This window comes from Pagrus pagrus (assembly GCF_965226575.1).
Source record: "Pagrus pagrus genome assembly, chromosome: 10".
NCBI classification, from domain to species: domain Eukaryota; kingdom Metazoa; phylum Chordata; class Actinopteri; order Spariformes; family Sparidae; genus Pagrus; species Pagrus pagrus.
Genome location: NC_140194.1, coordinates 3,880,571 through 3,896,952, shown reverse-complemented (window position 1 = coordinate 3,896,952; position 16,382 = coordinate 3,880,571). Strand labels below are relative to the sequence as shown.

The following is a 16,382-nucleotide window of genomic DNA, read 5'->3' as shown; positions in this document are numbered from 1 at the left end:
TAAGATGTGTATTCATACCTGTGCGTTTTCCCCCCCCTCCAACAGACAAAGCTAAGGTGTCAAACTGCAGAGTCATTGTGCACTGCCTGGCTGGAATCTCGCGTTCAGCAACCATCGCCATTGCATACATCATGAAGACAATGGGCTTGTCATCAGATGATGCCTACAGGTACGCTTGCTCCTCCCATTCACCACCAGCTGAGCTAAGGTGTCGGCCCTAGTAAAAAGGCAACTCACTGTTGAAAGTAATGCTAGACGATTCGCTCACCCTCCCCCCCCCCAGTCGTGAGAAATGAAATTATTAGATGGCTGCCAGGGAGCGGATTGTGTACAAAAGGCTTTGCTTTGCCTTGTCTGGACAACACTGGCACAGGATTATGTTTTGTGCTTCAGTAAAAAACTGTTCGCACCCTGAGCCTCAGATATTACTCAAACTGTTTACTGTGACCTTGTTAAAACTGCTTTCTTGTGACTAATGTTTTCCAACTCTTTTCCTCCTCCAGGTTTGTAAAGGATCGAAGACCGTCCATATCCCCCAACTTCAACTTCCTTGGTCAGCTCCTGGAGTTTGAGAAGGGCCTGCGATTACTGCAAGCTTTGACCTCCGATGACAAGATCTCTGACACCAACACTAAGCAAAGCTCTGAGGTTAATGGAGTCGAGATGAACGGTCACCGCAGCAACTATGACTCTTCTGTGGCAGAGCCCCACATCCCACAAGAACCCAAGCTGCCATCACCCACCTCCCTCCAGCAAGGCTTCAACGGCCTGCACCTCTCCGCGGAGAGGATCATGGACACTAACCGGCTTAAACGCTCCTTCTCCCTGGACATTAAGTCGGTCTACTCCCCTAGCAGTCCCAACTGCCCCAGCATGGCACCCACACACTCTGAAGACGTCCCCAAGCTGTGCAAGCTTGACAGCCCAGGAACAGGCACCTCCAATGGTGTTTGCTCTCAGTCTCCCGTCCTAGACAGCCCCAGCTCCTCCGATTCACCGTTCCCCTCACCAGGCAGTGGGGGCAGCATCGGAGGTTTGCGGCATGGAGGAAGTGAAGTCCATCGGTCTGGTTCTTCCTCATCCAGACCCAGGAGGAAACCCAAACACAGCTCCGGCAGCTCCCCAATCCACTCCCACCCACACCAACCTCCACAGTCCCTCAGCTTGTCGCTGGACAACAAGAGCCCCAGCCTGGAGGAGAACCTTAAGGGCTCCCTGCTCCTGTCACTACCCTCCCTGCCCACTGTGGGCTCTGGGGCCATGTGGACCAAACACAGAGACACTGTCCAGGCTACCACTCCTGTCACTCCCGTCACCCCCACCACGGATGCCCCCTGGCACTTTGGGGCAGAAGAGGGCGGTGAGGGAGGGATGGAGCTGGGAGGAGGAGGGGTCGGACAGGAGGAGGAGTCATCGGTGAGGTTTGGGAGCAGTTCTGCATATGTGGCATTCGGGTGCAGCGAAGGTGTGCGGTTACGAGACAAATCTCAGCGGGAGAAGCCCTCGGCACCACAAACGCAGAGAGACCACAGGGACTCCGTGTCGTCGTCCACGGTGAGCATGTCCAACAGCGTGAACAACAGCGGGCCTGCGTCGGAGAAGCAGTTCAAGCGGCGCAGCTGTCAGATGGAGTTCGAGGAGGGCATCTCCGAGACACGATCACGGGAAGAACTGGGGAAGATCGGGAAGCAGTCGAGCTTCTCTGGGAGCATGGAGATCATCGAGGTATCCTGACAGATAATGGACATGACCAGAGCTGTCCTTTGAGGGCACAAATGGACCTGGTTAGAGGGAGTACAAGAGGCGGACGGGGAGCAGAAATTGCTTTTTTTTTTTTGTGCTCCCCCTCAAAGACAGTGTTAAAGACTCCAAGTGAGAGAAGGACAAATAGATACACAAGCGAGAGAGTTAATGTGAAAATGTTAGCAAGCGGGCTAACATTGGCACCTGGACAGACAAAGAGCTTGTGATGTGGTGCTTAGCAGACCATAACCATCCTGAACTCTCACACGGATCTGAAGAAAAAGTCTGGGGAAGGGTTAGGGGTACAGGGGGTGACTGTAGGTACTGAAACTCTTAATTCTTCTGAGCTCTGTCACAGATAAAAAGAAACGACCCAGGGCAAGTGTCATGTTGCATCCTTACTATATAGAATATCCCTATTTTGACAGAGTTCGGACACAAACTGCTCGCCTGCGGTCAAATGTAGTGTGCTTCAGTGGGTGTATAGCCTTGTGATTTGAACCAAGCCCTGTGTTTTCCTCCCAAAAGCTTCACCCTCGGTGTCAGAAAGCCTCAGAACCTCGCACGGCTACGTCCGCCCTCCCTCCCCCCCTATCTGCCCCCCTTCCCATTGGCTCTGCCTGCTACAGACTCTGCATAACAACATCATCGACAATAACAGACTCCTTAACAGCACCGTCTCCTCACATCACCACAGCACAAGGCAGAGAGATTCCCAAGGACTTAATCTAATGGCGGTACTGTATCCAAACAATGAAGGATCCTCAGCATTTTTTGCAGCTGAAAAAAAAACTCTGAGTTGAAGACTCTTTAGCGACGGGCAGTGTTCCCCCCCCACACCCTAAAAGCACAGTGTGTCTTTCCTGACTTTGGCTCCCTTGTTTCCAGTGTTAACAGCGTGATGGGACTGAGGTTTCGGGATGGTGGCGAGGGTACGCTTTAACGGCCCTTTCGCTCCTTTATAGACCCCCTCATCCCCCCCCGTCCCCCACTGCTCCCAGCCAACCACCTTATGGTCACCACTGAGCATGCACCAGAAAGGCTGACTACAGACAGACAAATACTATATATACAATATGAATATATATAGCAATTTTAATGGACTTCTAATGGACTCTTTTTGTTCAGTTATAGTTTTAATTTATTGTATTGGTTCATTCTGGTAATGAGAAATAATATAATGTTTTGTGGATTTATTTCATTTTTCTTTTTTGTTGAATTATTATTATTATTATTATTATTATTATTATTATTATTTGCTGTATGGTATTTATGAACACACACAAACAAATACACACATTCAACAAAATCAAACAAGCAATATGTGCTGTTCCTTCTTTTTTGGGGAGAGTGATCTATGACTTTTGAAATGCACTTTTCTGCTTTCTGATAAAACCAAGTTCAGTTACACCCTCACACCCTGGCAACACGATACTCCGAATGCCAAATCCTGAGAGTTGTTTGTACTAATATAGAGCCTCTGTTTTTTGCATTTGGAGGATGATACAGACATCCCACTAGTGAGAGACATAAGAACAGGATCTCTATTCATGGATTATCACAATTGAGGGTTCAAGCATTAAAGAAAAGATTGTTTTGTTTGATTGAGGAAGGCAAAACAGACACACGCGCACACTCAGTTCACTCATAGACAGTAAAACAGTTTCTTGCCAGCTTCATGAGGGCTTGCATAACAACAACTATATGCAAACAGATGCACGCTCTTACACAAGTCTGAAATTTATTGACTTGCACAGAGAGTGTCCTCTCTCCGAGGAGCCAACACCAGTCCATCAACACCACCACAGCACACGTTCCACCAAAGCTGAAGCCAACACACACACACACACACACACACACACACACACACACACACTCCCTATACTGTATGCACTTACATATATTTTCACACATTAAAGCATAGGCCCTACACACACACACACACACACACACCCTTTTGTTTATTCTCAGGGGATCTTTCAGTGAGCCAAGCCCGGCACAGGGTACACAGCTGCTGGTACATCAGCACAATGCATGTCCGTAAAGCTCCCTCGCTTTCTCTCTCTCTCAGTCTATTTTTTGTTTTGTTTTGTTTTGTTTTGTTTTTTTGCTCTTATTTCTTATTTTCCAAAGCTTTGATACAAACAGCGTAACACAACGGAAAGAATAAAAAAAGAGGATCTTCATATCTTGAGGTGACAGAAATGAAAAACTTTGCTCTCCTGGTGCGAGATGGTTATTTATTTATAATGTAAAATGTGTTTATTTTTTTTTTCCTTTGACCCATAATTAGCTTTCTCTCTCTCTCTGGTGATCTCTGACCTTTGACCTTGGGCTGCTGCAGCTACAGTAAGTTCAGATAGAGTCCTAATGTTCCCCTCCGAGGCTCAAGCAACCTCCCCTCTCCTCGCCCCTCCTCCCTATATTTTTAAGAAAATGTTGTTAGAATTATTTATGACATGTAACAAAGATGATGCAGGCTGTCCCATTTGCTAAAATTGTTGTTATCAAATATTATTATTATTATTATTATTATTATTATTATTATTATTATCATTATGTTGTGTAAATAGCAACGCATCTAAGAACACTGATGAATTTAGATGAGTTTTTAAAAGAAAATCCTGATACCTTAGGCTGCTTGACGCAAAAATACCTCAGGTTCTATTGAAAGGCTTTTCCTTCCCCTGTACATGTTTTGTGAAAATGAGACAAAAATACAGACATGACAAAATACAAACTGCTCTCTGCTTCTTCTTCTTCTTGTGTCCTTGCATGGGGGGCTTGAACGTCGGGGCGGCTGGGGAGGGAATCCCAACCGAACAGATGAATAACACATTACGACATCCACGAGTCCAGGAGTCTTGCTATTGATTTTGTGTTTAACCAACTCCTCTGTGACCACACAACACGGCTTCATTGATTTTTTTTTTTCTCAGACTGTGCCACATGTTCCAATATGCTGATGGGATGGTGAATAATTTAAGAGAGAAGATGTGTTCAAAATTACTTTCCAGTAAGGGGCACGCCCGCCTTATTATTAAGCTTACATCATATTGCTGATAGTGCAAGAAGACTGGAGGACATTTCAACACAAGTGCTAACAGTGGTGGAAGAAATTAAAAGTAGAAATATCATAAAAATACTTTGTTAGGATAAGATAGAAGTGCATTAATCCTGAAGGACATTGCTGAAGGTTACGAGTAAAAGCCCTAAAAGTATAATCAGCTGAAAAAATGCATAAATATGACTCCACAAGGAGAAGGTTAGCTTATAGCTAGGAAACAAGGAACAGCTAGCATTAGCCTAGCTCTGTTGTGTTTGTTCAAACGTTTAAAATCTACCTACCATCTATATACCTCACTTAATAATACATGTAAAAAATAAAAACTAGGGTTTTATGTGGGGTTGGATGTAGCCAAGCCAGCTGTTTCTTTGTTTCCAGTGTTCAAGCTAATTGGAGCTAACCTGCTGCTGGCTGTAGTTTCATATTTACCGTAGGCCTACCACCGTCAGAGTGGTATCAATCTTTGTCATCTAACCCTCAGCAAGAAAAAGCAAAGGTTAGCAAAGGACATATATAGGCTGCATTCAGAAATCTTCCACTGAAAATGTTCTACAAGTGAATCTTGGCTGTTTCTCATGATTCAGAAGACAGAAAAGCACAAAAAAAATCAGAAAAACAAAGGTGTCTGGCAGCTGCTAGCTAACTTTCTAGCTTAAATATGCAGGCAGCCACAGGTCAGACCCCAGAGCACACCTTAACAGGAAATAAATGCAAAACATGTCTTTGAGCAGCGTCACCCTGTTGTGTCCTATCTTCTCTCCGACTGACTCAGTGTCTGGTTTTTATCCCTGATGCTTCCTCTTCTCACACCCAACACACACACAGACACACGAACAGTCGGAGTTCAGGTGTTTCCCTCCAGTTTCCCCGCTCCACCTCTTCCTCATTCTGTGGCTGTGGCCACAGGAGCAGTGAGGGCGGTTGGTGGTGAGGGTGCAGTGTTTGCCAAATGATGTGATGTGTTTGAACAGCGCTCACCTCCAGGGGATGAGAGAATGAGGTGATGTAGCGTGTAGTGTGTGAGAAAGAGGAAGACAAAGAGAGGTATTTGCCCTCAGAGGACACAGAGTACACCGATGTTACAAAAAAAAAAAAAAACAGCGTCCAAATCCAGCGGGTGGGGGGCCAATTCATCGTGTCCCCTCAATGGGGGCGCGACTACAAAGGGCAGTTTTTGGTTTCATGATGTCATGGTGGAATTTCACCTCGCGCAATCGAACAACATCTCCCTGCAAAACAAAGCAGCCTCTCCTGAAGCCGCCGCCATGTGGTCCAATCTGACCAGAACAACCGGCGTGTTGTTCTGGGGACGGAAGGAGTGAGGTAAGGACGAGCAGCAGAGAAGAAATCCTTTGAACACAAACACACACAATGACACAAACACACACACAATGACACATGCATACACAAGCAAAACCAGACGGCCCCTGGCCTTTTTTCAGTGAGCACAATTGTGTCTTAATGAGCGTTTCGCTGAGTCCAATAGGAGACAGGCAGAGGTAATGGCATTACCAGTATCAGTACCAGCTGAGTCCCTCAGCTCTTCAGTGTGTGTGTGTGTGTGTGTGTGTCTTTATTTTATGAGCATCAAGGGAATTCCCCCACGACTAGACCACCATGTGAATGGAATAACCAGTAAATCTTACCTTCTCATTTTCATTCTTCATAACGTGAGCCCAGCATGTTGGTGTGTGTTTATCACCTGGATCATAAAGGATAATCCTTTCACAATATGCTTCCTCTGAGTGTGTGTGTGTATGTGTGTGTGTGTAGGTGTGTGCGTGTGTTTTTCAAGGTGCCCTCAGCTCGTATTATATGGATCTGCATCTCGGGTAACCTGCACGTCTACAGTCTCCCCTCCGCTGTGCTGAAGTCTGCACTTCCAACGCAGGTTTCTTGTTGCCAATGTACTGTAACTCCCCCACAGGCCTGAAATAGCTTTCTGAGGCAATTTCCCATTTTATTTTTTTAGCTTTCATTTACAGTATATCTTCACTGCTTTTTCAAACACGTTGTAAGTTTAACGTCTGCGTGAAGCGATAATTAAAATGTGTTCTGAGTCAGCACGAAAGAATGCAAATGCGGAGCGTGTCGATACAAAGCAACTGTGTGTGTGGGACACGCTTTTATGTGAGCATTCATAGTCAGCATTGATTCTCGTGAGTTATTTATATTTTGCATGCAAATACAAGTGTGAATGCAGTTGTGTGTATGTGAATGAATGTATGATGCTGTGTCCTCACTGCAGCAGCTGACAGATACAGAGACTGTGTCCACGCTGCAGCTGCCCCCGCGTACAGGTGAGTATGAGTGATGCATATGTCTTATTTTCATTATCAATTAATCTACTGATTACTCAAAGAATTGTATAATGGTCTGTAAAATGCCAGAAAACAAGGAAAGATGTCGAAAAGCCTTCAAATGTCTCGAGTCGTTTGACCAGCAGTACAAAACAAAGTGAATGTTTCATGTTTTAATGTACATTTTTGACAGAAAAACATATTTAAACGACTAACTAATCGCAAGAATAGCTGCTGATTATTATTTTGTCAATCAACCAATCAATTAAGCCACTGATTGATTGTTTCATCTCCAATCTGCAGTTGTTATGATCTCATTTAGGCAGGTTTTTCATTTATCGTGTCACCTGTCTGTGCATGTTTGCTGCTTGCATCTGCATGTGTGTGGATACAAACTGTAGCTATGTGAATGAATGAATGAATGAATGAATGAATGGTCATGTTGACATTTCGTGCCAGTGGGGCTCATTAAAATATCAAACACACACATTTGTGTATGCATGAATGTGTGTTGCATGTGTATCCTCGCTCTCACATCGGTTGATGGGTACCAGACGTATCCACGCTGAGGGGCTGCCTGGCGCCTGCTCCCAGGCCGCCTATATGGAAACAGTTAGGAACTGTTACGTCAGCAGGCAACGGCACTCTGTCCGCTTTTCCACTCGCGCTCACATCCAAAGTGCACTCACGCACACACATATTTTCACACAACATGCCCTTCTTCTTCTTCTTCTTCTTCTTCTTCCTTTTCTTCTTCTTCTTCCTGCGTTGCTCCTTCTGGCACACTTTCATGTCAAACACACGCACTCATTACACACATTTTACTGCTCGAAAGTTGCGTCAGCACAGCATTCCACACTTTTCCACGCGTCACCAGGGATGACTGCCTCCAAACAGCATTTCTTGCCCTTTTTTTTCCATGGAAAACTCTTGTCCTTATATAACCCTGTAGTCTGGCAGCCTGCTCGTCCTACTATTCCTCTCTGTCTGTCTCCCTCCTCCTTAACCTCTCTCTCATCCTTATCCATCTCTCACGCAACCGGGAAAAAAAAAAGCTGGAGCTCTGTGGGCTCCGAGGCCGGACACCCTGTACTGTGGTAGTTCCCCTTCATCCTGTGCACCGGGCCTGGTGCAAAAACATACGTGAACAATCATTGAGCACATTCTGTCTTCATTTCTACATGAATTACACACTCATCGCAGTGGAATAGGCTAAATAAATGAACGCAGGGGGATCATTAGTGCATTTTCTGCAGCGGGGCAGGAGTTTATGTGTGTGTGAGGCCTGTGGTGAAGGAGGAATCCCTGGCTGGCTCTGAGGCTCAGCAGGCCTGAGGTAATCCAGCTTAATGCAGTTAGCGTTGTCATGGCCACCTGCGTATTACACACCGCAGCGTTACGGCAAGACGAGAGGGGGTGTCTAGACTGGCAAATCACTGGAAAACAAAGAAAGGGCTGCGAGGGAGAGTGCTGTGCTGTCTGAGCCTCTCATATGAACAACAACAACAGATATTGTTGATTGTTGTTGATTTTTATCATGAAGCACAGAGACATGTTCAATATGATGTCCATCTATGGAGGTGATGTGCAGGTTTGATGTGTGCACAGAGCAGCCCTCAGAAAGCAGACACTGATTACTCAGTCAGGTGTTGTGTAACTGACTGCTGCCACCTACTGCTGGCTCAGTCAAGCCTCGGCTTCGTCCCCTGACAGGAAGGTGAGAGGCGATCAATACTTTTGTTCCGCGGGTCGAGCCAGCAGATTGAATGTGCATCGGTCCCGTCAGTCGTCAGGTTTCGCTTAGCTCCTGTTTTCAGTGCTGAAACTAAATGAATGGACAAAGAAGAAAAATGTGTGTGTCTTCATTTTCCTTTCCTGTGTGTAAACAGCCAGGCACCACCTCTTCACTGTCAATGGGTGTGTGTGTGTGTGTGTGTGTGTGTGTGTGTGTGTGTGTGTGTGTGTGTGTGTGTGTGTGCGTGCGTGCATGTGTGTGTATGTATGTTCAAAGTGCTGACTCAAGCAGCTGGACCTGCTGACATCTGTCTCTGTCTTTCTGATGGTGGAACAAACTGCAACTCTCTCACCCGGCATCAGCCCCATCAGCACTCTCTGCCCAGGTCCAAACCCCATCAATGCGTCAACACACACACACACACACACACACACACACACACTGTTCCTGCTCGCTAGCAAACACAGAGTGCATATCCCATATCTCAGCGTCTGCACCTCGAAAAAAAACCCACATCCCGGACCACCAGTGAAGACAGACGGAGCTTCAGGTGGATGTGGCGCTGCTGACACGAGGTCAGACGCTGCTGCCGCCTCAGCCGGCAGGAAAACTAGCCTACTGTAGTCACAGGCTGTGGCTGTGACACATAAGTGTGAATAGTTTCTCCTCATGCTCTGAACCAACCAAACTAATTAAGCACTGTAACTGCCTCTTTTTTTAGTTTTTTAGGGTCTGCTGGGAAAACTTAAATACTTTCCTGTTCTGAATACCTTAAATTGAAGTTAATTCATGAAGGAATGATCAGCTGTGAGCTTCCTTTTTGTGGTGACACTGGCATAGAGCATTCATTTTTGGAGTATCACACTGATTTATTCTTTCGGTGGATTTTTTAACACAAAGTTTTATAGGATTATGGGTAAAACTTGCCTCTGATAAGGAAGTATACTGTTTTCTTTCCATCCTATAGTAATGAAACCTGTATTGCTGACCTCTTAACGCCTCGTGGGCCAGAACTCGGTCTCGGATCCTCAAACGAGGCCCTCTTGGTCGCTCCTCAGTCGTGACTCAAGACCAAAGCGGACGGTGCTTTTCTCACTCAGGGCGTACACATTTTGGAAAAGCCTGCCTGAGGGAATTAGACTTGGGAAAACCTTTTAAATCATTTCCATAAAACTCTCTTTCATTATGTGAATCACTACTTTCGCACTGCTGGACAGCATTTCTTGTCTTTTCCTCCCTTATTTCACTTTTATTCCTAATTTATTCACTAGTATTTCAGGCTTTAGGCTTTATTACAGAATGATATCACTAAAGACCAAATAAGCACCATGCCAATATGGCAGCTATACAATCACATGTCTATTTAGAGAATAAAGCAGTTTATATCCCACTGTAACACATTTCCATCCATAACTCGTGTTTATATTTGAATCTTTATAAGTTACAGACGCAAAACAACAACAGAGTCACGAAGCAAAACCTCCATCTCCACTGTAAACACTCGTCCATGATTAGGTCTGGTGAACCGGTCTGACGAGCACAAAGACACGATGACTTGTATGTTGCTAAAACAAAGACTGAATCTCAAACACACACACACACGCACACACACAGCAGACTGCTCGCTGCTGACACACAGTGTCTGTGGCTGCTGCTCTGTTATCATTTCTCCCCTCTCTGCCCATGACCTCAGAGCCACATGCAAGCTATTTCTGTTGAGTTGCTTCTGGCTGAAAATGACTTCATGTCTGATGTGCTTGAAACAGAGAGAGAGGGGAGGAGGGGGGCTGGGCTGCATCACTGTGTGCATGAGAAATGTTATTGCATTAAAAGTGTTGTTGGTTTGAGTTTGATGCGGCAGCACCTCTTCTTCCTACTCCCCTTTTTTTGAAAATCCCTAATGGTTCTGAGTCCTTCTGGTTTCACTTCCCTGCTTTTCTTAAATCTGTTACATCTCCCTCTCTCAGCTCTCCTGCAACCATCTGCAGTTTCAGATCCATCCCCCTTTCTTTCCTCCGCCTCTCTGGGATGGGAGCGCTGGAGCCAGGTAGGTCTGCAGACATGAGTAATGTGGCTGAGACTGACTCATACGCCGAGACATCAGCCGTCAGCGTGGAGCCAGCAATGACACAAGCACAAGAGCAAACACACACACACAGACACACACACATTAGAGTATATACTGAATCGACACACTGGCAGACAGACTTGGCGGTGCCGACAATATGAAACCCAGTCATGCGAGTGGCCATTATCATCATCACCTTATATTATGTGATCATTATTGAGAAAATGAATCCATCGGCGATGAGATCAGACTGTAAACACATCTGTGACACAAACACACACAAACACACACAAATCTGTCAGTTAGGATAAGGCACTTCTTGAGAAATACGTAATTGTGAGTTTATTGTCATAATAATCTCACACTTAATGAGCTAGCGTGCTGATCTCGAGCTTTGTTTTCCAGGTTGTTACCTGAACTATTTGTGTTTCTGGAAAACAATAAAATCAGGACATTTCCAGTCAAAACACACAAAGTTTAAGTATATAACAAAGTATTAAAACTCTCCTTTTTATGCTACAATACAAATGTTACGTCTACTTTCTGTTGCAATTTATGTAAACACGCTAATGCACATGCGCAGACACTCCTCATTGCATCTATGAAACATTTATTATTCATGCAAGAGTAATGTGAGGTGTCTCCATTTTAATGCCTCCTAATGGCTTTTTGAGTTACCGCTGCCAGCAATGAATAAATCATATCAGTCACGGTGCAGCCAATACCTCACTCAGTCTAGCACTGAGCTGATCTGCTGGTATGTGGTGTGTGTGTGTGTGTGTGTGTGTGTGTGTGTGTGTGTGTGTGTGTGTGTGTGGCGTACAAGACGTAATTTTCTCAGGAGACGTGTTGATGTATTACGGTAAGAAAAGCACAGGTGTAAATCATAAAATCCACAGTGACTCACATGGACACTTGTGTATGTAACAAAGACATTTAAAGGTACAGTTCACCTGAAAAATTTAAAGCAGCCATTATCTACTCACCCTCAGGTGAAGTTTTGTCGTCCGCAAAACATTTCCGGAGCTTCACAGCAAAACAGCGCTGCAGCATTCTCCTGAACAGCTGAAGAAGACGGGGACTTGTTTGAAAAATGCAGAGAAACAACATAAAATGCCTCCATACAGTTTTTTCTGCATGATTCATGTCTTCGGAAGCCACAGGATCCAAAACAGATTTGAAAAAAAAGTTATTTACACACGTTTTTAAGCCGAAATATCCACTTTAGCTGCCAAAACAACTGGAAAAGAGTCGCCAGAGATCCTAAAAATACTTGGAGAGATGTTGTTTACACCTTTGATGCACGGTGGGGCCTGTGCACCCACTTCTGACAGGGTCGAGCTAAAACATGGCAGCTAAAGTGGAGATTTCGGCTTAAAAAGTGCGTAAATTACATTTTTTTCAAATCTATATGGGATCTCGTGGCTTCAGAAGACTTCACTCGACTTTCCATCGACATCAGGGTGAGAAGATAACGACTGAATAAGACAAAGTATGGATTCTCTCACTTCCTTCATACGTCACACCTGTATGAGGCCTACACTGTGCAATTTCTGTTGAGATTTTCCTCTCATCCTCCCTTGACAATGATCACATTTATCGGAGGGTTGTTATGTTGTAGATGGATTGAATGAACCGACGCTGACGCTCGCACTGCATCGGCCGGGATGATGTGGAAGAGAACATATCGACCCCTGAATGGCTCGGTATTGACGGGCGGATGGATTTCAGGAAGTGACCTTGGATAACTCAGACGAGCACCTGACCAGAGCCCGGCTCATTTTCCCACAGAGCACATCTCTGGCACCAGTCGACCCGCTGAAAAACACACTGCGGCTTATATCCTTGTGAGCGGTAAACAAAGTTCACTGCTATAATCTGAGGTCATTGGAGAGCGAGCAGCCGCCGTTGTGTTCAGGCTGAAATGTTGTGGAGGAGTGAATCATGAACAGTGGAGGTCAAAGAGAGTTAATGGAGGATGTGACAGTGTGACGATACCAGCACCCAAAACTGACCATCATTAAGACTAACAGGAGCCATACAGGCTGCTCATGAGCAAGGCACAGTCATTCTGAGATCACTAATTCAACAATAATCAGATGATTTAATGATTCATTGATTTTTTTTTACACTTTTTTTGTGTCCAACTGTCTTTTTGTCTTTTTGTGAGGATACATCGTTTGTCATCATCATACAGTCATGTGTTTGTGTATTTTGCCTGTATTACAGAAATTTAAAAAACAAAACAAAAACACAAATAAAAGTCCACTGGCCTCCATTGTACTTCAGTGGGGGGCACATTTCTAGAACACATAACCTCAAAAATGAATTAAAACTGTCTACGAAAAGTGATAATTGAGTAAAAGTAAAGATATCGTGTTAAAATATTACTTTTATTCTGAAATTCACCCACACAAATAGTACTTCAAGAATCTGGAATTAAATGTACTTAACTAACAAAAGTAATTTCCTGGCATTAAATGTACTGAAGTATCAAAAGTACAAATAAAAGTAAATTATACATATTATTGGCCTGACCGATTATTGTAACCGATATTTAGTATTTTTTCAAATTATTATTTAAAAATACACTACTTTGGCTCTGATGCTGCATGTAATCTGCAAAGTAACTATAGTTATTGAATAATTGTAGTGGGATTATAAGTATAAAGTAGCAGAAAATGTAAAATATTCAAGTACAAGTACAAGTACAGAAAAACATCTTTTACTGTCGGAGGCTGTTTATTTCTGACCAAACATCGCTCATCGAAGCTGTGAAGCTATAAATGCAAAGATATTCTTATAATTGGCCCTAAGTTTGATCATTTCAAACCTTTTTTCTCATCATTTGGAGACCTCTGCATACTAAATAAACATTTTGTTGTGTATAATTTCAAGGGTCCGACCCCCAACCAGTAAATTAGTTATAACAAGTTGATGTGACGTCTCCAACAGAGACTCTCTCTGTTCTGTCCCTGAGTGGAAAACCTCCCTGAACACTTTATTCCTCCTCCAATAATGACAACAACTGTTTTATAACTGAGACTAAAGGCAGTGTCGTGTCAACAAACATCCCACAGCGCCCTCATGTGGCTCTGAACAGAACCACATCACAACGCTCCACCGGCGTCCTGTCAATCATCTCTGTAACCACACCTCACTGTGAGCTGATTGGACGGCAACAGGGCGCTGGAGAGGACACCCCAGCCAATGGTGTGTCTCTGCCTGCCTGTTAACAGGGCTCATATTCTGGATGCCCTCTCTGTCACCTGTGTGCTGCTGTTATTTATAGAAGCCTGAGGATGCTGAGTGGAGCAGGGGAGGATGACGGGGAGGAGGAGGAAGAGTAGTGAGGAGGAGAGGGTGAGACAGATAAAAGAAGGAGTGGTGGGACTCGATGACGTCCACGAGTCTCGCTCTAATGGTCTCTCAGAGAGAGGCAGACGGGAGCAGAGTCTTTTTTTTTTGTAGGGCAAAGTACATATTGATCGTATCCATGCAGACTGCATCTGTCTGATTGATGGGTTTCTTAAAGAGGAAAATGGAAGAAAAGAGGAAGTGGAGGGAGAAGAAGGAGCTATTAGAGTGGATGGTCAAGGGGTTGAGGTTAAAGCAGAGGTACATGATGGACGACGGGATTAAATATATTCCCGCACCAAAATAGAAACGCCAAAGGCAAATGATAAAGACCAATGTGTGGTCACTGGTCTTGTGTCAGTTATGGGTTCAGCACATCTAGTCACAACAAAATGTTGTATTCCCTTTATGCTACATCTTTTAAGTGTTGAGGATGAGTTCAGGACTCTCACAGCCTGAGGGGAAGAAGCTGCTCAGTAGTCCGGTGTTACAGCAGCGGATACTTCTGTATCTTCAGCCGGACGGCAGCAGGGTGACCTCACTGCACCGATATCACTGATGCTCTGTGGACGGGTACCAACGATGTTCTGGACGGTTTTAATCACCCACTGCAGAGCCTTCCTGTCCCGGGCCGTGCACAAACCACGCCAGATTGTGATGTTTCCAGTCAGAGCGTCACAAACTGGCACAGCTCGTGTCTTATTTTACTAATATAAAATAGATTTAATCTGGGAATTTTGCTTCATATATGACTTAAAAGATTATTTTCCTCTTGATCAATTTGCCTAATCAACCTTTTAACCACACTTCTCTGGACGCAGAGTGGCTGATATGAAGTGGTGTTAAAAATGCAATATGTAAGAATTGGTCACCTGTCAAATTGTTATTCAAAACAAATGGAGGGGCAGCATACCAGCAGAGTAACTGCTAACTGTAGCTGCCTTAAGCTAGTTAGCTCAGTGAGCCGTGCAGCTAGCGGTTCGGACTGGGAGCCAGGGGGATGTTAGTCACTACGTTTACATGATGTTAGAAAAAGTTGGACTAGATCGATTTTTTCAAAGTCGGACGACACACCCAGATAATGCGGTTGGAAGTCGATCGACTCCTGAACTGGCCTCGGCGTTCTGCTCATGCACCACAGTCCCAGCGTCGGGCATTGACCCAGAAGTCGTCGATGTCAAAAATCTGTAGCAGGAAGCCGGGAAAAACAAAAGAAGAAGATGACGATGATGAAGGTATAAACATGGCGAGTGCTGGAGCAAGAAATACATATTTTTGGAGTGTGTGTTCACCGTTTGCTGTGCAGCTGCTTCTTAGCTTGTTTGGTATGTGACGTAATAGGTCAACTGGATGAAGGTCCAGTAGCAACTAGCTGAAACACCACCTATACTGGGACACTGACAGTAGTCCAGTTAAATGGCCTAATCGAGCTGTGACCGTAGCTCGACTTAAGTGTGCATGGACACGTACTGACTGTTTACACCGTTAGCACAAGACTTTTGGACTGGAATGGGCTGGAGCTAGCTGGTTAGCATGCTAACCTCAGTAGATAGATCTGCAGCACTCACAGCACATAAAAAACAGTCTCTTCTGTCTCTGCAGAGTGGTGTCGGTATAGCTGATAGTATATAACAATTTAGCCTGTGATGCGTTTGTCATCGCTCTAACTGCCCGCACCGGCTCACAGCGAGGGGTCAGTGCACACGAGTGCCTTCCCGTTCAGATTTACGGCCTCCGGTGACATTTCTCTGGGTTCGGTTCGGAGGCTTCTTCCTATTCTGTGTGTTATAATGATGAAAACTGCAGGAAGCTCACTAAAGGCAAGGGCAATGAGAAGATTAACCGGTGGGCTCCCGGTGGCCCCTGTTGACCCCCACGACCTTACCACCCTCTGTGCATCGGGCATGTACATTGTGTCACATCTGATTCCCATCAAGTACAGAGCGGCATACAGAAAGCAGACTGTGCATGGCAGCTTTAATATGAACACAGACCCGGAGAGGTGACACTAGTTTTACGCTGTTGTACAATAAAACTACCTGACCCGAGGCGTTCTGTGCTTGATTATAACATTATTTAGGAAATAAAGCACTAAAATCTACAAGAAAGGGG

General features: G+C 44.8%; 1 protein-coding gene across 7 annotated transcripts in view; it reads left to right on the top strand.

The window, feature by feature from the left end:
• dusp8a (dual specificity phosphatase 8a) overlaps positions 1-4,477 on the top strand; it is a 48,141-nt gene extending 43,664 nt beyond the window's left edge. For all 7 annotated transcript variants that reach the window (XM_084363225.1, XM_084363223.1, XM_084363220.1 and 4 more), the window contains 2 exons: positions 46-169; positions 504-4,477. In XM_084363225.1, the coding sequence (XP_084219351.1) occupies positions 46-169; positions 504-1,734 (1,355 nt within the window). In that variant the 3' untranslated portion in view covers positions 1,735-4,477. The remainder of the gene's footprint in view (positions 1-45; positions 170-503) is intronic.
• Positions 4,478-16,382: the final 11,905 nt, after the last annotated feature.